At 43.0% G+C, this 26,727-nt stretch overlaps 2 protein-coding genes across 3 annotated transcripts in view; one reads left to right on the forward strand and one right to left on the reverse strand.

The window, feature by feature from the left end:
• LOC134224223 (6-phosphogluconate dehydrogenase, decarboxylating) overlaps positions 1-26,727 on the reverse strand; it is a 342,849-nt gene that overhangs the window by 262,641 nt on the left and 53,481 nt on the right. The window lies entirely within an intron of this gene.
• LOC134224222 (polyhomeotic-proximal chromatin protein-like) overlaps positions 12,810-26,727 on the forward strand; it is an 84,804-nt gene continuing 70,886 nt past the window's right edge. Inside the window, exon 1 of one of the 2 annotated variants that reach the window (XM_062703529.1) lies at positions 12,810-13,412. In XM_062703529.1, coding sequence (XP_062559513.1) covers positions 13,381-13,412 — 32 coding nt within the window. In that variant the 5' untranslated portion in view covers positions 12,810-13,380. The remainder of the gene's footprint in view (positions 13,413-26,727) is intronic. The other variant, XM_062703530.1, reaches the window with a different exon arrangement.

The raw sequence follows: 26,727 nt of genomic DNA on the forward strand, positions 1-26,727 counted from the left end.
GGGGAGGTAGGGATAGGAGTTGCTGGGTAAGAGGCTAAGGACCGCAAGATGGGGTCTATTTTATTCCTTCAGGTACGCGAAGTACCAATGGTACGCTTTACCCAGCATTTGCCGTGCGACGATATCGATATTATCGGGATTGATTGCCGTGCCGTGGAAGAGGCTCTTGTGCCTTTTAAGAGGGAGACAGTGAGGATTGGACTCACGATCAATACCAGCAAAACGAAGTACATGGTCTGGAAATCAACGTGGGTTCATTAGTGGTGGTGGTAGCGAAATGGTGTTGGATGGTGAAAAGTTTGAAGTGGTAGAAGAATTTGTGTATCTTGGAACATTAGTGACGTGCGATAATGATGTTACCCGCGAGGTGAAAAGGCGTATGGCAGCTGCAAATCGGGCTTATTACGGGCTTCGTAACCAGCTTAAGTCTCGTAGTCTGCAAACGAAAACAAAACTCGCGCTGTATACTACTCTGATTCTTCAGTGGCTTTATACGGCCATGAAACATGGACGTTAAAGGAGGCTGCTCGGAGAGCTTTCGGAGTGTTTGAGCGTAAGGTGCTGCGGACAATACTCGGCGGTAAACAGGAGAACGGTATCTGGCGGCGCCGCATGAATCACGAATTGTACCAGGTGTATAAAGGGCTGGATATTATTAAGCTTATTCAACACGGCATACTACGGTGGGCTGGTCACGTTGTTCGTATGCCGGAAGAACGTCAAGCGAAGATAATATTTAGTAGAGAACCCGGAAGAGGCCGCAGGCTTCGTGGAAGGCCGCGTACACGATGGCTTTTTTCAGTTGAAGAGGACCTGAGGGCGCTCAATGTGCAGGGCGACTGGAAGCGATTGGCCCAGGATCGAGTCCAGTGGAGAAGGATACTCCATTCGGCGTAAGTTCATCGAAGAGCTGTAGCCCATCAAGTATCATGTAAGTTTCTTGATGGAGTTCTAGACGGAACCCAGACGGGTTCCAGAAGTGATTTAGGCGGATTCGAGGAGGGATCCAGACGGGTTCCAAGAGGAATCCAGATTGATTACAGGAGGATTCCAGACAGGTTTTGAGAAACACTCAGATGGCCTCCAGGAGGGATCCAGACTGGTTCCAGGAGGAATCCAGACGGATTCGAGGAGGAATTCAGGCATATTCTAGGACGAATACATACGGGTTTTAAGATGGAATTCAGACAGATGCCAAAAGAAAAGCAAATTGATTCCAAGAGGAATTCAGGCATACTTCTGGAGAAATCCAGATTGGTTCCAGGAGAAATCCAGACGAATTCAAAATATAGACGGAATTCAAGAGAAAATTAAGTCGGGATCCAGGAGAAATCCAGACGGATTCCAACAGTTATCTGGACGAATTGAGCCCAAATGGATTTTAGGAGGAATCCAGACGGAGTTTAGGAGAATAGTCAAGGGAACCACGCACATAGGGCTGCCTACTGCAAGATAATATGACCTCACAGTCGATAGATTGTTTGTCATTCATTGCACGAAGTAGTCAAAGAAAAACAAAACCCCGGCAACAGTGGTAGAAGGCCGAAAAGAGTCAGATGGTGATCTCAACTGTTTTCTTCCTTCCTAAAAATATTTTCGTGCAACATTTTTTTAACGTTTGATCGATTTTCGGTGGAAAATATTCATTTGTTCATTTCCGTTTAGATTAGAGATCAATTCTAGACATCAATTCTAGACCCAATACGCTCACACATAGTTTGAATATCTCGTTAACTGAACGCGGCCAGGTAAAGTGTACGTGCTCCACTGTTTAGTTGATTTCGACGATGCGTTCCAAAACCTGCGCAGGTTTTGGAGGGTCATTACTTCTGCTTATCCTCTTATCCACCAGTTACAATAGACCGCTTGGGACTTCCCTCTCACTTCCCCATCATTCTGTCGTATTCTGTTTTCTTTAATTTGGGAGTCTGAACCGGTGTGCTGTTCTGCCTTTCAGAGCTACGGGTCCTTCCATTGCCTGTGGAAACTACGGCCTCGTATGGTCAGAAGGCAGCCTTGTTCGCTTGAAGCGTGTTTTCGCTCTGTCTGTCCTGTTCGCGAAGTCCAATGAATCTTGCACCATTGTTGCGCTCCTGTGAAATGAGGATGCGCCTTCTCGCTTTTACTCCAACGGACTGCCGGAGCTGGATGAAGACTGATTGTATACCTGCTGCATTTGGCTATGAACATCTAATCGATCACAAAATTTGAATGTCACAACATACAATCGCAGATAAGATTAACGGTAATTGATAGAACATATTGATTGCATGCATGGTTGATCAAATTCAATTTTGAAATTAAGGCAAACTAATATAACTGTTTTACAAGTATATTAAGAAGCTGATGTACATCAGATACTTTATTAAGAGAGCTATATATAGACATCACTGAGTCGTTTTGTAAAATTGGTATTGATATGGTCTAACTGACCACTCGTTTGGTTAAATGGCCTTTTTGATAAAGACCATTAAACTAAACTTCGTAACCTCTACTTTTTATGTCGATACTGGCCTTTAAGCAAAAAGTCATATAGAAAAAAAATCCATTTAGTCGAGCCCTACTGAATGTTTATCTGAAACGGTTATCAGGTCAACAATGGTTTAGCCGGAAGCGATATAGGGGTAATGACGGCTTTGGCAGGTTTTGCTCTATTATTGTCAGGGAGTTTTTATGAATGATTATGCTCAAATTTGGCCCAAACATTCTTTGCATATCAAAGAATATTGTGGCCGAATTTCATAAAATTCAGTCGACAAAAACCCCCTGCCAATAATAGAACAAAACCTGCCAAAGCCGTCTGTTCCCCTACAGCAAAAAAAAAATCGGCCGAACTGGTAATTTGACCGAAAATTTGATTGGCCCTAACAGGTCATTTGACTGAAAATGCCGTTCGGCCGAAAAAGTTATTCAACCAGATAGATCATGTCATTTGGCAGAAAGAGCCATTTGTCCCAAAAATGTCCTTTTTAAAAAACAACCATTTAGGCCAAATGGCATTTTCTGCGGAATTGATTATTTGGCCAAAAAGTCGTTTAGTCGATTAGGTCATGTGGCAAAAAATGCCGTTTGGCCGAAAAAGGTTGTTTTGTAGAAAGGACATTTTTGAGCCAAATGCTTCTTTCTGTCAAACGGCGATTCCTACCAAACGGCATTTTCTGTCAAATGATCTATTCTAACGATTTTTAACGACCAAATGTTCGTTTCGGCTATATGTCGCTTTTGACCAAACTACATTTTCGGACAAACCATTTTCGATATCAGTTTCGGCCAATGGAATTCCCCGGGAAACACTAGTCGTTAGATAACTGCAACATGTTTTTCAGTTAGCTAATACCGTTCGATAAGTGCAACGCATTCTAGACGTCAGATGCAATAGAAGTGTAATCGAATTGCAGTTGAATTACTTGCAGTTATTGAACGTGTACTGTAAAAAGAACGTCTCGTAGAAATCCGAAAAAAATCCTTTAAAAATCTGAACAATTTCCCATTGAAATCTACATTTTGATCAATCTTCCTCGGAAATTCTAAAGAATTTGCCGTTGAAATTCCGGCGCATTTCTTCTGAAAAATCCAGAGAATTTCCCTTGAAAACTCCTCTCTATGCTATGTCAAACTAGCCGTATTAATGATTCTAGACTGAGCAAGCCAACATTAAAACACCCATTCTACCAGCCGCACTCTTCGACAATTATGAAGAATTCTCTATGCAAATTTTGAAATAACTCAACTGGAACTTTCCATGGCTATTCCGAACATTTTTCTGTATAATGATGTAAATGTAAATGAATATTTTGGAAAACTTAAAGAATTTTCGAGAGAAGTTCATCAGATTTGCAGGCGAAATTCAAAAGATTCTTCCGTTAATGTCTTGAAAATACCCCGAAATAAAATCTTAAAGAAACGTAATAAAAAAATCGCCACGCCGATTAACGCCACCGTCGCTGAAATTCGGACGCTTCCATACCAACGGCGCCAGAATCGCAGTCGACAAGCGATACAATCGCGCCGCGTGTGAAGCTAACCTACAATGTACCAAGCGCCTCCATACATCTCACGTTTGGGTGGCTGACGTTTTTATCATCACGCCACCGCCGCCGGCGATGATTTTGCATCGCCGCTGATCAATATTTTATCACTTCTGGTTAAATTTCTAGACCAGGAGATATAAAATTCCTAGTTAAAATATGTTTTGGAACTTTCAGAAGCTGCACTTAAAGGAAAACCAGAAGTGATTCAAATTGCATGGTGATATTGAGTTTTTCTCATGCATTTCTCTAGAAAGCCGTTTATAGACTTATTTTATTTGATTTATTTCCCGCAATTCAAACCGCCTAAAAAACGTTCCCAGTGTAAATGCAATAGAGTTTAGCAGAGATAATATTAACATTTGATAGCTTAGGAGAAATTGTCCTCCTTTACGCTATAATGACCGACTGCGTTCAACTGATTGGTGTTTTTTTTTCTAAGTTGAGAGCCACTGGCATAACAGCTTGTAAGGGAGAAGGAGCAAAGTGAGGCGCACAACAATACGGCCAGGAAAATGATATACCGCTTGGCTTGGTTGGTTACAATATCTGCCGCTGCTGCGCTGGTCTGGCCCGGGACGGCCCGCGAACGAAAATGATGATGCTTGCATGTGCGCGCTGCAGCACAACAGCAGCGAACTCGCTCCACTCCGAATCATGCGGGAGAGAATAAGCAAAAAGATCGACGCGAGCTTCGGTTGCATGTCAAGCGCGTGCGGTGTGGCGTTGCTGGGTGGAGGAAAGAATGGGAAGCGTGTACGGTGGATAATGCGATAGTGTGGGCGAGGTGATTGGTCAAAATTGGAGTTGGTTGCGTTGAATTGTGATTTGGGAAATTTTTAAGGTATAGCATTTGAACTTTTTTTAAAGACAATTCTTAATAACATATAGAAAAAATATATAAAACTTATATAAAGCTTAATCGAAAATTTATGATATTAGTCTACAGTATTCTATCTCAAATGCAGAAAACACTGCGCATATTGCTTGGTTTGTAGCCGCGCATATTACCGCACGGCTAAGGAAGGCCCCCTACAGAACAGTTTTGTTAAAGAATATTCCGAAGATTCGTGATTTTTTTACAAAAGTATCGGCGTAGATACATAAAACAATCTACGGCGGAAAATCTAAACTTTTTAATAATTTCTTCAGTCGAAATAACATCCGTGTGATGAAAAATTTGGAAAATAAAAAAAGGGTAATTGCTTTGGTAGTTTCAAAACTGCACAAAAAATTTTGAAGATCCAAAAACAATAAAATTGATCTTCAACAGTTATAAATAGGATCGGACCTCGGAAATAAAACGTTGGTAAAATTCAATCCGATCTTAGATCTTAGGCTTCCAAATCTGTTCACCTCCCCACCAGGATGGTTCAAAATGCTGGCAGGCTAACTATTCAACAATCTAGCTGTAATCCTAGTCTTAAAGTTTTCCGCTAATGTTCTGAGGGTTGCCATTGTCATACGGAAAATTCTAATACAAGGTGATCATTCGGGAGGCTAAAGGGCTTCTAGGGAACAATTACTGGACAACATAATCTCGGATAACATTGGGGCAAAATGTGCGCGCTGAGTGGAGAAGAAGTTATGACCGACACACATGGAGTACCCGGGATCGGTTGTGAAGTGGTCAGGGGAAACTTATGAGGCGCTAGTGGCTGTCGCGAATCAAGACCTTTCTTTTCGGAAGAAAATTCTCGTTGAAAGGTTTACACTCGCCAGTTTTATTGTCAGTCACACATAATTTTATTTTGTTTAAAATAGATTAGGTGATATTGGGGGTCTCTCCTTATGTTCTTCTGAATTTCGGTGGTGGTTCGTTTAGAATAACAGTCGTATGGCATAATAATTTTTTGGCATAATAATTGTGTAATCATAGACGACGGAACTATTGGACAATGTATTCGTCGAATTTGGTCGAAAACCTTTTTAAAATTTTGGAATGTATCTAAAAACTATAGGAGGTAGATTTTTCGTGGCAACCCACGAAGTCTCCGGCCTCTTCCCGATTCTGTTTTGAATATTGTTTTTGCTATTCTTTATCCGACATTCACCCTAAGTGACCAACCAACTCTGTCGTATTTTATATGCTTCGCAATATTTTCTTCTTTGTACACTTGATATAGGTCGTGATTCATGCCTTTATGTCTTATACCATATTATAACTTTCCACCGAGATACGCAATATTATCGGTCGAAAACCTGTTCGGAAACACAATAATGTAGCCAACCGTCAAGACTTTGTTGCAATACAGCCGTACGACAGAATTGATAAGATTCAATGAAAAAATAATCTCGATAGAAATAGTCTGAACGGCTCTCTGAAGATCGTTGTACGTAGTGTGGGATGTGAAGTGAACTAATCTACTGGTGGAATCATCAGGTACTTTTAGGCCCAACAAATTGAAAGCGTATCTTTACCTAACAATTCGCCTGTTACCGATACTACAGGTAACAGAATGCCATTCGAGCACACCAGCAAACGAATTGCATCTCGTGGGAATTGATTACGACCAAAAGATACTAAAAGATAACATGGCGGCTCATTGTCATTGAATCGCGTTCTTCATGCAGTTAAGAAGAAGAACGATATGATCTCATCAATGCGGGCCCCAGCATCAGCACAGCACCGCACCAGTCAGTGAATAAGTAAGGTGCAATGAGGACTAAAACTTGTTCGTAAGGTTGCTAAGTAGAACGATAAGAGCTACAAATCTCAATCACCCAATACGTGGGACGTGGGATTGTAAGGATTTATGCGAGTTGAGTGTTTGAGAGCCAGCTAACTGTAAGTTAAGCTCTTAAAGTTAGAAATAAGCAACGAACCCCAAAAGCTCTCCGGTCCTTCTTGTTGAACGTCCATGCTTCGTGTGTGCAAAAAAAGGCAGGAACACCGTCTTTTACCAGAGGTTGTACATAGTGAACAATTGACACCTAGCATGAGACAAGGGACAGGACACAAAACACCCAGTGGATCAGTGGTGTACATTTCGGAGAACAGATTTTTACCTATGCAATATCACAAGGTCTACCTCTATCTCTACCCGCAACTATGTACTTTGTTTTGGTAGAGTTAATCGTTAAGCCTATTCTCGCAATCTCCTTCTTCATATGTACAAAAGTCTACATTACTGCCCTGCGATTGGTTCTAATAAGGTCGAAGTCGTCCGCAAAGCCCAGAGCCATGGGACGATAGTGCCATTTCTCAACACGTCATAATCGCCCCCTCAAGTGCAGTGTTGAACATTATATTCAAGAACAAATCACCCTGCTTCAAACCATCTAAGATCGCAATCGAGGTTGACCTTTCTGTAATCCGAAAACTATCGATATCGATATGGAGCTATAAAGCGTTGCAAGTATCAGCCTGATCAATTCTGCCGAATTATTTTCAGACACGGCCTGCCACAGGGAATTTCTATCCATTGAATTGTATACTTTTGGAAACGTGAACAGATGGTAAATCTGCAAGTTCTACCGCCAGAGTTAATCAAGCATTATCCATAAATCTCTGATCGGGCCTAACTCAAACGGTCAGAAGCGTAATCCTTCTATAATTGGCATACTCTAATTGGGCATATTAAGTCATTCAAGCAGTCCGTTAACAGTTCTTCAATCTCCCATACTTTCTGAATAATATGGTTGATATATTGTTACGGTTGCTCACTCCCAAGACCGGTATCTCGTCCTTCCCACCAGCCCTACTGTTTATCAGTTCATTTAGATCCATCCTTACTTCATCCAACGTTAGTTGTTCCATGGCTTGGCCAACGCCGACATTGTTCATTATGTATCTTAATACACTTTGGTTTTCACCGTTCAACAAATCCTCGAAGTGCTCCGTCCACATGGCTGCCACCATGATCTTGTCTGTAAGCAAGTTTCCCTCTTGGCCTTACAGCGTGCCGCATTGACAATCGCGTAAAACTTCTGCATAGAGTTTCAATCCATGTTCTCCTTTGCTTCAGCTATCACATTGTCTTCATGCTGCCCTTTTCTTTCTGCCGTGGATTAATTTCTCCTCTGTCTGTTCCGTTTGTATCAGGTACCAACCACTAGCATCCTCATCCTGGTAGCATTTTTCTTGTACGTTACTCGCTAGCAGTGCTCATAACGCATCAAACCAACCATTTTATTGGAGACTGTGCTGTGCCTAACACTTCCTGCTCTACTGTAGTCACAGTTTCGTTTCCCACAATCTGTTTATCAATTGATCAATCATCCGTTGGCATCTTTTATCTTCTTACCCTATTTTTTGCATCTTTATTTTTGTGATTTTTTATAATTAAAACAAGTTCATCAGATGTCCTCTCATCCAGCTTCTGGTGGAATTGATAAACCGCATCCTCCACGTCATCAGACGTTTGTTAGGGCATATAAGCTGACCAGGATGTATCTAAAGAATTTGATCCTAGTTCTCAACATGCAGATGTAGTTGCTTATCGGCTTCCACTGGATAACTCTTTTTTTCCGCTTCACGATCACCAAGAATCAAACTCTACATACATTCTGCTCTCTTAAAAAAAGAGGGTTCGAGGAGTCAGTCGTGGGCAGTCAAACAGTGCAGATGTGAAAAACTGTAGTAAGTAAATTGTAAATTTGGAAGCCTTTCATGTGAAGTCTGAAGCTCTGCGAACGCGGTAGTCTTCGAGTCCGACCTCCATTCCGAAGAACGGTCGGACGTCTCCAGCGATCAAACCACGTGAATTTATGACTTCAACCACCGCTCGCAAGAAGGGGCATACGAGCCTGTCAGACGCCTCTGGCGAACAACCACGCCACACGGAAGTCTTCGAGTCCAACCTTCGCTCCGACGAACGGCCCTACGGGTTTGTCAAATTTCTCCGACGACCAATCAAACCACGTTAGTAAGTCTAACCGCCGCTCCATAGAACGGGCGAACGAACCCGTCGAACGCATCTTTCGACCAACCAGAACCACGATAATCTTCGAGTCCAACCTCCGCTTGGAAAAACGGTTCTACGAATCCACCGGACGCCTCCGACGACCAACCGACCAGCGCGAAAGTCTTCAAGCCCACCCTTCCGCTTTAAAAACGGGCCTACGAACCCGTCGCACGCCTCTAGAGACCAACCATGCCACGTGAAAGTCCTTGAGTCCAACCTCCGCTCTGAGGACCGGGCGTACGAACTTGTCGGACGTTTCCTACTGACGTGAGTGAGTCCAACCTCCGCTCCAAAAACGGGCTATCGAACCCGTCGAACGTCTCTTTCGACCAACATAGGCCACGAAAGTCTTTGAATCCAACCTCCGCTCCTAAAACGAAACTACGAACACGACGAACGCCTCCGACGACCAACCGACCAGCTTGAGTCTTCGAGTCCAACAACTCCTCTTCAAATCACGGGTCTACGAATCCGTCGAACACCTTCGGAGACCATAACAGTCAACACCTTCATCGTCGTATATCCATTAGAGTGATTTAAATTTTGACTTTTTCGCTCCCCTATGCTTAAACAATTAGTTTTGTCATTTCAATAGACCTCCTAAAGTTTTAGCTAATTTGGATGCAATTTTGTTGTGCACGCGTCGTCTGAAGATTGTATGGAAATTGCAATGGAAATCGCCACTTACGTGAAAGAATGTTACATGAGGTGGCCCATAATCTCTTTGAATATGATCTATACTTCAGCTTTATAGAATGCTTCTTAAGCTGAAATTCAGTGGTTGTTGCGAAACAATCTGACTGTTGTACGCAGAGTCATAAAGAAAACAAGAATGCTCATTATTGATATTGATGTAATGCTTTTACATGTTTACTGGGCTTACTGGGCAACGTTGCGGAACGGTTTTCCACAAACATTACTGTTTTCATAGTAATTTTCATACAAAGTTCAAACTGCATGTGCTCAGTCAAATTACAACCAAATTAGCTAAAAATTTGGGAAGATTATTTTAATAGAAAATGCCATCGTTTAAGAATGGGGAAGCAAAAAAGTCAAAATTTGAATCACTACAATATCTAAGGAGAAGGAAGAAGGAAAAAGAAAGAAGGAAGGAGGAAGAAGGAAGAAAGAAGATAGAGGATGAAGAAAAGAAGAAAGAAGGAAGAAGGAATGAGGAAGAAGGAAGAAAGAATTTTTTTTTTCTAAAGCTTTATTAGGCCGTTACAAATATTTATTTAACTTTTTGTCCTACTGGTCTCCGAAAGGTCAAGGGGAGGGGATAAAAAAATAAATATTAAAATGGAAAAATTAAAAAAACTCCTCGGATTTGTTGTAGAATGTTTTGAAAATCCTTAAAATTATCCAAATTTTATTTTGTTGCCCCCTGAAAATATTATTTTTTGGCAAAAAAAATCCGAGGGGAGGGGAGACAAAATGGATTTTAAATATTTGTATCGGCCTTATAGTGATTTTTCAGAATTATAGAGTTCATCACTTAGGAAGAAAGAAGAAAGAAGGAGGAAGAAGGACTACTCGTAAACTGAGGTCATTGTTTCAACTATTCGGCCAAACAGCATTCGGCCAAACGACCCGTTCGGTCAAATAGCCTGACACCACCGGGGTTGTCAGATGTTCCGTACCTCGGCCGGAACCACGGGGATGTTGGAATGGATGGGTGAAAGGTTACGGACAGCGATATGGGGTCTATTTGCGAAATGGGGTCTTTTTTTTTAAGATATGCAAGGTATCAACGGTTCGCAGCGCCCAGCAGAAATCTACATTTAATCTTACTTCCAACCCGGACAGGAGAAATTAACTCAATAAGACCTCATTCTGGTATTGGTACCATACTCTGTTATGAACTAGCCTTGCATAAGAGGTAAATAAAACAAAGGAATAATTAAAAAAAATATTATGCACAATACTTCAGTCATAACGTACTCTGTTATTACACAACCAAACGCATCACAAATTATTATTCGTTGGTATTGAAATCGGACGACTGCGATGGGCCGGGCACGTAGCCAGAATGTCGGACAGTAACCCGGTGAAAATGGTTCTCGACAACGATCCGACGGGCACAAGAAGGCGAGGTGCGCAGCGGGCAAGGTGGATCGATCAGGTGGAAGATGACTTGCGGACCCTCCGTAGACTGCGTGGTTGGCGACGTGTAGCCATGGACCGAGCCGAATGGAGAAGACTCTTATATACCGCACAGGCCACTTCAGCCTTAGTCTGAATAAATAATAATAATGGTATTGAAATACCAAAGCATGCCATGCCTAGAGTATTTTGCATATTAATTTTTGGTATTAGTTGGTTTTGGTAATTTTCCTCTCATGCAAGGCTACTTCATACAAATTTCTGTTATAGAGGTCGTCGCTCCTGCTCGAGAAAAACTGTGAATATAAGAACATAAGACACCAAGCGCCTCCATGCATTTCACGAGGTGTCATACTGCAACACATGTTATTTGTGAAGATACTCGGTTTCAATCGGTTAGTTACTCTAAGATAAAAGAATTTTGTCCAATAACACCATTTCACACCCATTGTGCATATGTAATGCAGCGAAGAAAATGTCAAAAATGGTTTTTAGTTGCGGCGATTGGTTTTCTAAAAAGATTTAATGCTACACAATTTTCGAATTTTGTAATGAATGTTAACAGTATGATGTCTTTTAATGTTGTCAAAAACTGCTTCACGAATAAATTAAATATTTCTAATATTATAATCTAATTATTTGCAGTTGGCAATTTATTCTATTTAAAAAAATTAAGCGGTTTGATGGCCATTCAAAAAGAAAAAAACAAACTTTACAAACTACACGAATACGATAGGAAAAATGCGCATTTTATCCAGTTTTTATTACGAATCGGACAGATAATCAAAACGTCGGATGAGTTGTACGGCCGCATAGTGCCGATGACGATGGGGTCTATTCACGCATTTCGGTCGTTCGATTCCGCTCCCAATAGTCGCCAAGTTAGATTTATTTATTTATGTATTTATTTTTATGCCTGCCCGCTCGGTAGTAAAACGCAAGCTGATTCACCAAGCGTGGATTTATGCGCATAAACATAAATATTTGGTTGTTCGGGTCGGTGTGCGCTGGGTGGGCGAAGGGTAGGGGCGACGAATGCGACGACCGACGTCAACTGGCAACATAAAACATGCTTCGGTTTCGGTCTGATGGGTAGCGGTCGTGGATGTGGCGTGCGGTGGATCCAAGGAGGCAGTGGCGCTGAAGGTGGAGGCGGTCGGTCCAGTTGAATGTGGAGTGTGGTGCACGAAGAAGAAGCAGAAGGAAAAGAAGAAGCCTCTGGTAGAAACTGGCAAGGGAGGGTCAGGAAAGAATGAGGAAAAGGAATGCTGTTGAAATTTCAAATGGGTTTTACGACGGTTCAGGTTTTGTTCGAAGGATGTCTGTGTTCGTGAGACTGCGCCAGATGTCGAATCGGCTACGTAGAGGTTGTCCCTGTCTGGTTCGAGAGGATAGAATTGGAAATCCGGAGGGTTGAGTGTAATCGCCATTGGCAGAAAAGAGAAGTTGATAACTGGTAGCTGGATGCCAATGGCGGTTGTTCTGGGCAATCGAGGTGGGTAAAAAATCGTGTCCGATTCGTATGATTGAGGGGTAGCGTTGGTTGGTGTTGGTGGTTGTTAAGGCGCATGCGAGCTATCGAGGTGGTAGTTTTACATTATATGCTGCTTATGTGCATCAATTTGACGACGAGTCCATACAAGACTTGAACCGGGGGTCTCTTGATGGTGTTGGTGAGGCAGAGTGTGACTGTATGCGGTTATGATACGGACCGGGGTGGAAGGAGCGCGCAAGGCATCAAAGGTCCAAGGTAGCCCAAATGAGACAACGAGAACTTGAAATTCAGTTCGTTTCAACAATTCCTGTCGGTTCGCACGAAATCCGCGCTCGGCTCTGCTCCGCGAAGTGCTGTAGTGAAAATTTGGGGATTAGAATGAATATTCAGAGTCCCTGAGCAGCTCCATCGCGCCCCATTATAGGATAATTGGATAATAATCCCAGGTGCCTAGTCGATGGGAAAAAGTGTTGCAAAGTGATTCATTGATCTGATCTGATATTGATCTAACATCCTTGGAACGTGAATGAAAAGTATGCAATTCAAGTGAAACTGTGAAGAAGCAATGGAAAATCGGTTCACCCCAAACCATCGGCAGTGTTCCTAGAAAGGATTGGTCGCCCACATCGGATTGGTCGCGCAGTGGAAGCAGAAAGGAGATCTAGCGAAACATTCTCTGATACGCGCTTGGAAGGATATTCGATTACTTTGTGCCATACCGTCTTTCACGGCATTCGGGTACTGATTGATTTGATTTGTTTTTATCTGAAATAATCCGGTTGTGTTTTGTGTGTCTTTATGTGTTACCTAATTTGCCATATGAGTTTATTGTTTACCATCCTTGAAAATGGAAAGACCACCGAGGTTTTACACGAAAAGGTTTGTTTAGTTTTTCTGTTACTTTCCTTAATATCGCATACGTTTATTTCTTAATTATCATCCGTTTTGTTTCGTTCTGGGTTTGGGCCATGTGTCAACTTGACAGTGTTGCCAATTATCACAATTACAAATTATGAACTTCATGAGGAATCATTTTAGAATAGCATTCATCGATTTGGCAACACTGGTTGGTTTGTTCCCGCACCAGCTTGTGTGTATTCGTGCATGTTGTGCTTATCATCGAAGTGGTTCTATTTTTCCTTTACTTCTTTATTCTTCATTCTATAATATCAACGACGATGTCGCCTCCCTATTGAATGGGAATCGTCGAACCGGTGGCTACATCAATAATATTCTTACTCACTGTAGGACCATTGTGAGATTTTATTGTAACGAAGGATGCAAATATCACTTACTAAATAACACCATTTACTAACACCGGAAAATATTTCGAAGTTTCGAGCCACCTCATACTAAGATGCATTTGTGACGTTTAACCCGATTCTGCTTTCCAATATCATCGCGTCTTGCCATCTCCATTCAGTTTATAAATAAGAAGCTCAACTACAGCTGCCCGCACTGACACGGTATCGATGCACTGCACGAACGGCGCAAACCGGTTTTATTTCTGCCATAAATTACAATACTCCGAGTCCAAAAAGAAGCACAAAAATTAGCACACCGCTCGATGACGGAGACCGCGACCGACCGGGTCGGCCAGTCGGTTGTCAGCGCTATGCTTTGCATGCAATATCCCAAATTGCACTCTGTTTGTACTCCCTGCTGGCAACCGCGCGTAAAAAACCGTCTAATTCCAATGCCGTCACTGTTGTCTCGTCGCGGCCGTTCCGCAAACCTCCCATCCACCCCGTGAGCCATCATCGCTTGACAGAATAATAACAAAAAAGCAACTTACGCTTGCACCACTACACGCGAACCGCGGATGCCGCTGTCTCACCAATACCCACAGTGTGGCCCACAAGCTTACTCGCTGTGTGAAGTGAGAAATCGTAGAAAAGTGTTCTTTCCACACGGGTTTCGTGTTCAGTTTTGGCTGTTTTCTTCTGTTTATTTTCGAGTCCGCTGCCCGCTGTTCCGTCCCGTTGTCGCGCATTTGGACAAAAAGGAACCCAGGTTGGAATCGATGCGAGCAGTCAAACTGCTGCTGGTGGTGAATATTTTAGGTACATACATACGCTGTGAAACTGGAACTGACAAGTCCCGGGGAGAGGACCGAATGAATGGAGTGGCGAACGAATCAAACGAAAGGAACCTTTCGAGAGCGGAGGATTTAGGAAAAGGTGGCTGACTGGAAAGTTCTTTGAAAGCAGTTTGGAATGGCAAAAGTTTGTTGAATAATGGGTTGGATGTGATAATTTCTCGTTAGATTGGGAAAAAGTAGCCGTATCGATGGGATTGTTTTAGCTGATTCTAACGATTAGGGTTGGAAGTGGAAATCATTTTAAAATGTTCTTGCTTTCTTACTATCTAGAAATGGTGATGATATGTAGTGAAAACTTTGTTAACTTATCAATGCCTTGGTTTTAGAACAATGGTGCTGGGATTATCGACCTAGTTCGTGTCAAATAAAATATGCCGACGGCAACAGAAATCTATCAAAATGAAATATAAGTCGAAAACGACAACGGTAACAGAGAGCTCCCGAGTCTCCCGAGACGGCTTTACAGGAAATCAAATTGACCACATCTCATAAGCCAAAAATGGAAACGAGGTCTTTTTGATGTGCGGAATAAATGTAAGGCCGATATCGCCTGATTATCATGTTCTCATCGACATAATATGCCTTGAACTTTACGCAAAATTAAGGTGATTATACAATCAAGCCATGTGGTGAATTTCAAATTCACCACACGGTTCTACTCCTATTATCAAAAGTTCAAATCTAGCGTAATAATTTTCATACAATGCTGAAATTAAAGTCGATTGTTTAGCAAAAGTATGCAAACGATCTATGGATGTTTCATCCCCATGGGCGTTGTCGTTCTCTCAATTCGTGCTCTTGAAAAATCACTAGAAAATGCACGTGGTTTCCAAGATGGCCGATTTGTGGCTTTGTTGTATAACCACCTTAAGATGCAACGTCCTCGTTCAAGAACTGCGTGACTTGCGTTGCAAATATTTCGGAAGGTGGCAGCGTAGAAGTCCAATGGACTGTCATACAGAATCCCTTCAACGCCACTAGCAGGAATTATGTGGGTGAGCTACGAACCAAGAGTAAAAACGATCACAGGTGCAAGCTGGAAGAAAATAGAGGATCGCAAAAAGAAGCCTTAGCCGCTGTAGACCGGTCAATAAACCAGAGTAGCCAGACAAGGGAGAGTAAGTCGATTCAACCGGAAATATTCACCTCAACGATATCTCACAATGCTAAATTGGGGCAAAGTTGGATGTGACAATTCCTATGAAAGACGCGACTGGTCAGTTACTGACCGATCTAACTGATTCGAACAATGTTTCTTAAGTGCCTGCCAAACACCACCTAACCAGGCGTATCACACGCGTCAGTACCGGTGCTCCATCATTGATAGAGTTCCAAACGGCAATCCCAAGCATGAAATCGAACAAAATCACGGGAATTTTTCGCATATCAAGCGATATGTTGAAAGCTGACTACACCAAAAATATTTGATTATTTCTAGCCCTGATCTCAGCCGTTTCTCGATAGATTTTGGATTTTTGGGACCATTCGATTAAGGAAGAGTCAACGCTTCTATATTGAATTTTAATTCAATATTTAACATCATCGATAATTGTAAAACATTTTGAGATTTTCGAAAAAGTGAATAATCAATGTTAATTAAGACACAAAAACTATGATTGCAAATACCATCCATTACGTACAGCTACGTAGTCCTACATTGCCTTTACTTACAACCTGATTGGGCTGCACCTTTGAGTTTTATTCTTTACTAGCAGACCCGACGAACTTCGTTTCGCCTAAAATTGATTTATTCTCTGATTAGTTCTTGAGTTATGCAGAAATTTCTGATTCATTTGTATGGAAGCCTGCTTCTCCAGAAAGGGGGGGGGGTTAAAATCACCACAGAAACATATCTTACCTTCCAAAACCTCCTCATGACAGATTTGATTCCATTTGCTTGATTAATTCTCGAGTTATGAAGAAATTGGTGTTTCATATGTATGGGAGCACCCCTTTCCAGGGAGGGGTCTAGAACCATCTTAAAAACCTTCCTCGACCCCGAAAACCTCTGCATACAAATTTTCACCCATCGGTTTAGTAGTTTCTGAGTCTATAAGGTTCAGACAGACAGAAATTCATTTTTATGTACATATATAGAAGATTATGTATATAGATTTCCGTGAATTTTGAAATATGTCTTCAGTTTTTGACTTGTCATGATATCGCCAGTGCTAAGGAAGCCACTGACAAGGAAGTAGGGGGCTAAATCCGACGCCCCGCAAGTCCAAGCTTTGGCTGGATGACGAACTATGGATGCACAGTGAACCAAGAGTCATATGATTGGTACGCGCTGCTCTCCGCAGATGAATCGCTGCAGCCAGACAGAAAAACAAACCAAATTTAAGCATAACATCAATCCATGGAACCGACCAAAAAAGGAAAGTTTTCGGAGCAAATGATTTTCACATTAAACTAGTCAGAAAGTCAGTTAGGCGATAGCAATATTCAGATCGCTGTCAAACAACAGATCTGCTTATAAACAGCAGTTTGTTTCTTCGCGGTTAAATGATCGCGAAAGGCGTGGCTCACTTTGATAACAACTATTTAAGTAGTCCCGCAATACAGGAATAGGTTGGTTGGTGGCAAAATGAGGGAACAATGTTAGCAAAGTCTCCCTCTCAGCTAACCTTGTGAGGATTATGGTTGAAGAGTAAAGGACTTGCGATAGAGGTGCGCTGATAACCTGGTCACTGTGTGGAGGGGGAAGACTTACAACCCTGGGAAAAGCTGATACAGCCCTGTGTGCTTGTTGGGATTCCGTAGCTGGATCGAAGGGAGTCAAACTTTGGACAACAGCAAATCACATGTTCAACTGAGTTTTGTACGTCGTAGTTTTCCAAACGGTCCGAATGATGAAAATCAGGTATGGCCGGTAAAGAGGCGGAGAGTACTTACTGGTCCTTTAGACTGGGCATGTCGTACCAGAGTGCCATGGATCGTTCTACTTTCCGTAGCTGAGTGGTGCTGGAAGCTGCCCATTGGTTATACTAATCCTGGCTGCCGATCTTCTTGATCCAGTCTTTATCTTCAGTCAGGGGAATTGATGTCGTGAAATGCCAAATTGGGTATTTCGGTTAGTCGCTTTGCAGCGCAGCGATACTGGTGGAATCACTCAGAACTAGGACTGGTTTGACGGAGAGGGTAGTGGTTACAATAAACTGAGGCCGAAAAAGGCTGCATTGTTCGGGATGTTTGTCCGATACCGTAAGGTTGTTTCCTTTAACGCCTAAGGCGACTTCTTGTCTTGAAACGGAACCACCAGTGAAGCGGTGTTCGTGTTTTCCAAAATTCGGTGTTCAGCAGATCGGGACCAATCTTCGTAGAGCTTGCGTGTTGTCCCCTTTTTTGAAGCACCTCATGTCTAACTGTTTATGATGGCTATGGAGGAAAGCCAGCTCCTCGCTTCGAACCAGTCCATTCCAGCCACTGAGGAGAGACTTACGCCGGCCATCATGGGCAGAGTGCGGTCCTCTTTATAATGGAGAGGAATCCTGTGGTCTCCAGATGTAGCGTACGCGAATTCAGGCATATAGCCTGTTCACGATGGCGAAATGGGAGGACACCTGTTTCAGTGCAGGCAGCCTCGGCGGGTGTGGAGGGAAGAAGTCCGGAAACTATGCGGAGGTACTGGTTGAAAACTAGGAAGAGTATGCTGACAAGCACCTGACGTGCAAACGCTTGGACGATACGATACCGAGTGACCCTGTTATTTGTCCTATACGGCCTTGATAGGGTTTCAGCTAAATTAATCCTCGATCTGTAGCCGGTTTTGACCGCTCTGAAATGAGGCATGAGAGACTGTCCTCGGTCGATGGAGACTCCGAGAGACTCCGCTACTCGGATACGCAATCGCGCCGGAGCGTCTCCGACGACCACAAGTAGGATATCATCCGCGTAGATGAAGATGTAGATGTTCATCGGGAGCTGGGGTGTTACCAGCGAAGGTCCCCCAGCTGCTTAGGCACTTGTGGGTTCCCAGTGCGGATAGACTAGAAACTAGATTGGAATATTCAGAGAAACTAGATCGACGTGTTCCCCTTGGTAGAAGCCGCTTTGGAATACGTCTCCTAATCCAGTGAAGTACGAACGCTCCCCCTACGACGGGCGGAAGACGTGTTGGCGGAAACAAGATCTTCCTTCTGCTTCAAGCTTTTCATGCAGCCTACGATTAACTTACCTCCCGATGAACTTGGATACACAGAAGGTCAGTGAAATGGATGCGGGATGGATAGTAGCGAGAACGATCTTGAAAAGTCGGGAAGCGTTAGTGCGGTGATGTGCTCAATCGCGCGTCGGATGTTGATACCAAAGAACTCCCAGTCGCCGGTAACGCAGCCTACGAACATGCTTAAGGGGACAGACATTGCCAGCTACATGAATTGGGAAATGTTTGCTCTCATATAGGTCCGAAGCAACTTCAACTTTAGCACGGGAAGGTTGATGGTGGTCACGGCAGTAGTAGTGGCCGAAAGACCATTGAAAAAGGTGATGAACCATCGTTGCGTGGAACTAGTTCTGCCTCCTCGAGTGCTTCGAGTAGGGCAACGCCACTAGGGTCCGAACTTGAACCTCCCCAGGTCGGATGGTTAGCGTTCATATCTCCCAAGAAAAGAAGCTGTCGGGAAGCGTTCCACAGGAAAGGTAGACATTCACAAAGCTAATAGGAATGCTACCCGTAGACAAACTCTAACGAATAGAGGGTTTTCGCCAATTTTTGTCTTGTTTCAGGAGAAGATCGATGCGGCAACAGGCCGCATTCCGTGTGGAAGATCATGTGTGAACCATTTTGGATCTGGTTAACGAATTACAAGAGCACCTTTCTTTGGTTTTCATTGACATTGACTTTCTACAGTCTCAAAAACGATATTATGTAGGGCATTCTGAGATGCGAGGGAGTACCGGAGAAGATCGTCGGCCTCATTGAGGCATATTACGAGGTTTTCACTTGTAGAGTTCTGCATAATAAGATCATGGTAGATCTTACCCGGATCTTGGCTGATGGTAGATACTACTACTAACTGTTTCTCATTGTGTGAATGCAGCTTACCGTGAACCCAACCCATCATCAGAGTCAGATGTTATGAAACAACCATTCCAGGACGTTTGGGGTCAGACAGCAGTACCAAGATCGATATAGATCCACGAATTGAAAAGGAAAGGGCTGCCTTTGCGAGATTACGGTCAAATGGAAAAACCAGAATATCAGTCAACATACACAAATCTGAATATTCATGCTTGCGGAATACAACTCAAACTCGATGACCTGGTGTCACCAAGCCGATAGCTTTTGAAATTTGGGAACGGAAGCGGCGCTGACTCGATAACTGATTACGCAAAAGAGGATTCGATTGCTGCTAGTAATGATTAAATTGGAATCCAGTAGGACACCGCAGCAGAGACAAACCAAGATGTGTATGACGGTTCATGCTGACTATTTAGTGACAAAAATTGCAAGATTAGATAAAAAGCGTACTATAGACTTAACGCAGCTAGCTAAATTTTAGTGCGGCACAGTTTGTTTGACTGATTCGATAAGGTTCTTTTTACCTTTCTCGTATACTAAGTATTTTTTTCTTTATAATCACGACTTTCAGCCCTTAGCTGGCACGTTTCTTTTTGGAATAAAAAAGAATGACTGAGAAAAGATGCTTATGGAACCACCCCACCCATTTTTTGGCCCTTCATACAGGAGTCTGATGAAATACAAACAGTAGTATAATCATGATCAAATCGTTTGTCAGATATGGCCAGTGCTATCGGCAGGTGCCTTGCTACAATAGATGGTAGAATCATCATCAGCATCATCATCATCATCAAAAAAGGATGACTGAGAAAATAGATTACATGGCATAGGTAGATATAAACAGCAAGTTTTGGACCAGAGGGAATTTTTCGATAAGGTCCTGGAGCTTTTACCCATGTTTTCTACAGATCTTGCCTTGAATTATGATTAACTTCTTTAGTTTTGGAGTTTGATGTGAACATCAGAAATAGAATGGGTTATTAGGAGTATGTATTACAATTAATAAAAGATATTAGTTGATCTACAAATCCGTCAAATAATCAAGAATCTGTCATAGCTGAAGATTTTTTTGATTGCGTATACCATCAATAGATTTGATTAAAATTGCCCATGTGGTTGAAAAGTATTTCGTATAGCTGTTCAGACTGGCAATATAAATTACTGTAGGTTTAACTTCTTGAAGAAGGGCAAGACCACAAGGCGAAACGTCGGAAATCAATGCAACATGGGAAAAAATAATTTGGGGTAATTTCGAGATTTTTTTTATTAATATTACATTGAACGCCTTTCAATTTATTAATTATAAAAAGAAATTTTTGTATGTTATGGATTTAATTTAGCGATTTAATTTAGATTATTATTTTTTTGCTGACACATAAATCCGTTAGTCCATAATTTAGCTATCTCATGTATTTCATTCAAAATATGTTGTGTTGCTGGCCAAATAAATAATCTACGATTACGTTAGAATTTTTCGTACGCTGTTGTCGACATTTGATTTGTTCTGAGCAGTGTTGGGAAATGCCATTTCACTGTCATGGGACTAATTCGCTGATAACTGTCCTTCAAAAGTTATTTACAATTTCTTTTACATGTACATTTTAGACATGTAAAGCTCCTTCCTAATTGCTCCGGCTCTGAAAATGGCGGCGTGAGAGCCAAATTAGTGTCAAATCCCATTAATGTCATGACGTTTTGTGACATTATTGTATTTTTGCTCTTCTGTCTAAAACTTTGTATTTAGAGCAATGGTCTGTTTGCAAATAATAAATGGTTCTTCAAGCGTTACATCGAAAATCCAGAATTTTAAATAACTAAGCAATAACAACCCGAAGACTTTTTCTTGTGACATTTCTGATCATCCAACTGAATTCCACCAATCCAACATCTTTAATATTGATTCCTACCCATCATTCATTCCGTCGCCAATGCCCTTGGCATCGCTCGCCTCCCCCTACCTGGGCGGAACAATTGAACAGCTGTGACCATGCCGAAGAAAGCATCAGTAAGCGGCAATCATCCTGTGCACAGGACAACGAACCTGCACATTTTTTCGCTCTCACGGCTCTCCGTTCATTCCGCGCCTCCTCCATCGTTTTCCATCCGAATATTTCAGCGAGGGAAATACCTACAAAAGAACGCAGAGAGCCATCAATCCAAATTATTGTATGCATTTTTTGTACAATCATGAGATCATTATCGTCATCATCATTTCTGGTTTGACCGTCGTTCACAAATTACGTAAAGTTTTTAGAGGGGAGTACCGCAGCATCTACATCTACTCAAATAACTGTGATTTGAAACTCCACACTTCAGCGTTTCGTAATGAATGGATGCCCTTTTTCGCAGTGAGAGCCGGAACACAGAAAGCCCAATCCAAGGCCAGTAAAAAAGAGTGATGGCAAAACGAATCCCACAGCATGTGATCTTTTCACAGCTAATACGAAATTCTCCGGTCCCGATTCACCACATACTACATACTATTCTCCAGTGGGGTACTACACAAGCAGCAAAAAAGGACTTTCATCAAGAAAACCAAAAAAATCCCTCGAAACAGGGGGAGAAAAGGAAGCCCAAAAACGCATTATTATTTGCCCAAATACTGGTGATATGGCAGAGCCCAACAGCGTGTTCAAACGACGTGTGCATATATGTTTGCTTTTGTTCAGCTTATTCGAGTGGGGGAGGTGGACTAAACGCTTCAAACAATTGAATCCAATTGGTTCCTACTGTTACAAAGCACATTTCAATTGATTTCTACTTAGTTTCGGTACTGATCATGAATTGAATTAGACATAGAAATAATCAAAAACTTGGCTTGTAATCGAACTTAGTATTAATTCTACATTTGCCAAGAAATTGGGATGTTTAAACAATACCTATTGAGCTTATAGTCTGTGCAATTTATACCGCCGTCCTCCCCAAACAGAATCCGTACCATTTAAAACCCGGTCCAGTATTGCGTTCCAATCGTATGGCGACGATACGGTCAAAGTCCTGCTCAAGCTTGAACAGTTGCCCTACAACGACGACGACGAAAACGGTCCCGGCAACAGACGAAGCTGCATAACTTCATTTTTCTTTTTATGCTCGCTCTTCCTCTCGTCGTCGTCGTCGTCGTCGCCGCCACCACACCGCCGCCTTATCGCTTTCCACCCGACAGCCCGACTTCGCACTTTTCCCGGGCGGTTCGACGAGGAAAAGCGATTCGAATGACGACGGCGTGCATTGTTCAAGCCGTAGCATGACTTGTTCCGAATCGAACTGGCGATATTTACACTGAGCTTAGACACCGCCGCCGACCGTCATCTTCGATTACGCATCAAATAACGACCGAGCCAGGGGAACGATGCCGGAATCGGAATATGAGCGGGATCTCGCTTCTGGGCTGTCGTCGGTCGGTAGGTCGGTCGCGGTGCGGTGATTAATCACCTGACTGTGTGTTGGTTCGTATCGTTCGTGTACCGCATCCATCCAGGGGGGATTGTTGGTTGTCTTGATAGCGCTCTCCGCGCGTAACTATGGTGATGCTTCGTCCCCTTGTTGCGTTGGTACCACGCTTACTTGCTTGCTTGGTGCTGATGGACGGAGGGCGGCGAGCGGTTGGTTGTTGAATAGGGGGCAAACACGGAACACGGGCGGCGGTGAATTACCAATGTAAATGAATGAAATTTATGCACACCAAAAGCAAGTGTGCTGCTACTGCCTACAACCGTTCGCGGAGAAGATGAGATGCTTCTTCCGTGTGAGACTGTGTGCGCGGGAGGGTCGAAACCTAACCTACACGCGTCGAGTACCTATGCTTACGACTGTATCGTTCCACGAGTAAACTTTTTAATGGGGGTGGTGGTTCGGCTGGGAATTACCTATCGTGCCGGCCTAAATGAACACTCACACTTTTCAGGGGGTTCGGGTGACATATTGGACGTAGGAGTGCATCATGAAGGGATTGATAAATATCGCTCGCTCGACGAGCGTTGTTGTTTGATGTCGGTGGGCGCCATGTTGCTTTTTCTTGTCTGACGGATAGCTTGACGGGTGTGCTTGTTGATGAGTCTCGAACGTCCTCAACCTGTCGAAGGTGCTCGTCACGCACCATGGCTGTGATATAGCTACCGACGAATGAACGTGGGAACAATATTTTGGGAAAGCTCGTTAGTCCAAGGAATCTTTATCAGTATGAAGATTAACCGAGCATATTGAATCAATCACTTTAAATATCTGGTAAAGTATTGCTGTCGTCTGCATGTGAGTTTTTTAAGACCTCTTCATAGCTAGATACCAAACACAAGACCGGAACTACTCCTGTTTGATATAACCAGAGTTCTACAAATTGGACAGTTTTTATAAATGCTCAGGACTTCACTCCTGGACACTGTCAATTGGCGGACCTGGGAATCGCCAAGAAAGCTTCAAAAAGTTTCCGAGGAGGAAACCGGGGTTTCCCATGGTTCGGGCTTAGTGGTGACATTTTCTGTGGTTGCCACCAGCAATGGGCTGTTCAGATATCTACCGGCAAATGTCTACGCCTTCGGTTAGGCGGATGACATTTACAAATAGCCAGGAGAGGACCAGAAATAAATCGAGAACTGTTGTCTACAGCACGCCTTTTGAAGTAGGCTTCACAATGTTAGCATTGAAGAACGTTTGCAATAGTAGGGACCAACTCTCCGCACTTGCCATACAGATTAAGCCTGACTGCCGCTTCCAACCAGAAAAACGTACGGTAGCATGGACACTGTTTTCATGCTTTTTTTCACTTCCAGGAGATCAAAGAGAGTTGAAAAACTTCGCTTCATGTAATTAAAAGTATATCATGACCTCACCATACAAATAATCGTCAAATCCGATTGACAGCCGTCACTTGTACGGGTTCGAGGTAATCGCATCCGGTAATCGCATGCTGGCAACCCTGACACCAACTTACGGCACCTACGTTAAAATCATATTCAATCTCCGCGCGTGTCGACCTAGAAATTCTTTCCAGATAAGACTTCACTGCTGGACCAAACAGATCGAACTCTATGTGTGGCTTTCAGCACCAGTCTCCTTCCAGTGGCGCCTATTTGGTTCAAATCCGTCATAACTGTTGACAGTCGAATACAGAACAAATTTCGCAAGAGAGATATTAGCGTTTGGTGGCTTCGGACACCTTCCGGTACGTCTACCCTGATTACGAGCATGACTATAGTAATGGATCCATATCTTAGTTTGGGGTCGAGATGGACATTATAGGCACGAATTTTCCGTGTCACAAAGCCCGTCGACGGAATGCTTCGTATTTTCGGTAGAAGTTTCTACCATCTGTGTAGCAGCCACTAAATCATCCTAAGTCGTCTACCAAGCCAATTTTAATCTTCACTGACTCCAGGTGTAGATAGAGGTTTGCACCGCCGAAAGTCTTTGGCGTCTTATGCCTAATGGGGTTTGTAAATCAAAACTCGAACCCACGACCCATTGGAGATTTCCCAAGACATTCTTTTAAAAATTCAAAGAAGCAATTCTTAGAAAATTTCGATTTTTTTTTCGGAAATTCTTTTACGAATTCTTTTAGATTTTTTTTTTTGAAATTTCTTTTAGAAATTTCTTGCTTTCTTTTTTGAAAAATTCAAAGAAGCAATTCTTAGAAAATTTCGAAAATTTCTTCGGAAATTTTTTTACGAATTCTTTTAGAAATTTCTTTGGAAATTTCTTTTAGAAATTTCTTTTTAAATTTATTCGGAAGCTTCATCCAGAAATTCCTTCGCAAATTCTTTTAGTGAAACCACATGAAATTTCTTCCGAAATTCCTGCAGGAACTATTCCGTTGTTGGAAGATTTTTTCCGATAATTTATTGAAGTATGACATAGTAAATTCCAAAGGAAATTTCAAAGGAATGTCCAGATGAAATTTACGAAAGAACGTTCAACAACTCTGCGACCAATTGGGAATGCAATACAATGTAGCCTTTTTTATATAGAGGGATGAAGGCAGGGTGTGGAAATGGCAAAAGGCCGACCCACTAAACCCACCCGAGTATCAGAAGGTTGCGACCCACCCTCTCTTCTAATTTCCTGATTCCCCAAGACTACCTTCCAGTATCACTTCTGGAGGATAGGCAGCACTAAGCGTACTCCTTCCTTAACTGCACGTCTGAGACATTTGGCTCCCATTTGACCATTTATCTTTTCATTGTGCCATTCAGCACTATATCCAATTTCTTTCTTTCTTGTCTTTATTTTTTTGAGCCATTTAGCTCTCTGCATATTCGCAAGCTACTCAGACCCCGACTGCGGATCTATCCTACTCCGACGGGAAGTTCCCCGACGTCAGAAGCTCCCCTGTAACCAACGACCCGTCTCAACGGGTGACCGGGCGAGTGCCGAGGTCGATGCGAAGATTCCGGGAGGAGAAAACTTCCGGTTCAATGGTGCCCCGACGACCCGAAGCCGGTGCATTCGTAAGTCGCTGTCTAATCAGCTGGTCCCCGGTGGTGGGCCTAGCCTACTCCGATAACCGACTTTCGATGCCCTTGAGCCATTCAGCTCCCACCACCTTATTCGTTGAGCCATTTAGTTCCCGTCTCGGTCGCGATCGCGACGGCGGATCTAACCTAATCCGACCAGATGTTCCCCGAAACCGGGAGCTCCCCAGAACCCCGCCGTTTCGCCACGTTCTGCGGCTACGCGATCGCCGCAAGCTGACGTAGCTGGCACTGGCGTTCCCATATACAATCGACAGATCGCCAACTTCGTTGTAGGATGTCGGTTATCCTATCGGTTACTCTTGCGACCTCTCTCCACTGTTCTGGGCTCTGGCACAGCCACCAAGAGACCCTCAGCGTACAGACCAATCTGTCTAATAGACAAGGTAGGGAAGCTACTCGAGAAGTTGATCCAAAACAGGCTGTCGCCGTATGTGAATGAAGCAGCAGGATTATTGAGCGTGCCATTGAATCGGTGCCATTGAATCGGTGGTTGACACTGCAGAAATCACCATCGAATGCAAGCGACGCGGTATACGTTACTGTGCAGTAATAACACTCGACGTGTGGAATGCATTCAATAGTGCGTGCTGGATGGGGACGCGA

The sequence above is a fragment of the Armigeres subalbatus genome, chromosome 3, assembly GCF_024139115.2.
Source record: "Armigeres subalbatus isolate Guangzhou_Male chromosome 3, GZ_Asu_2, whole genome shotgun sequence".
In the NCBI taxonomy this organism is placed as follows: Eukaryota; Metazoa; Arthropoda; class Insecta; order Diptera; family Culicidae; genus Armigeres; species Armigeres subalbatus.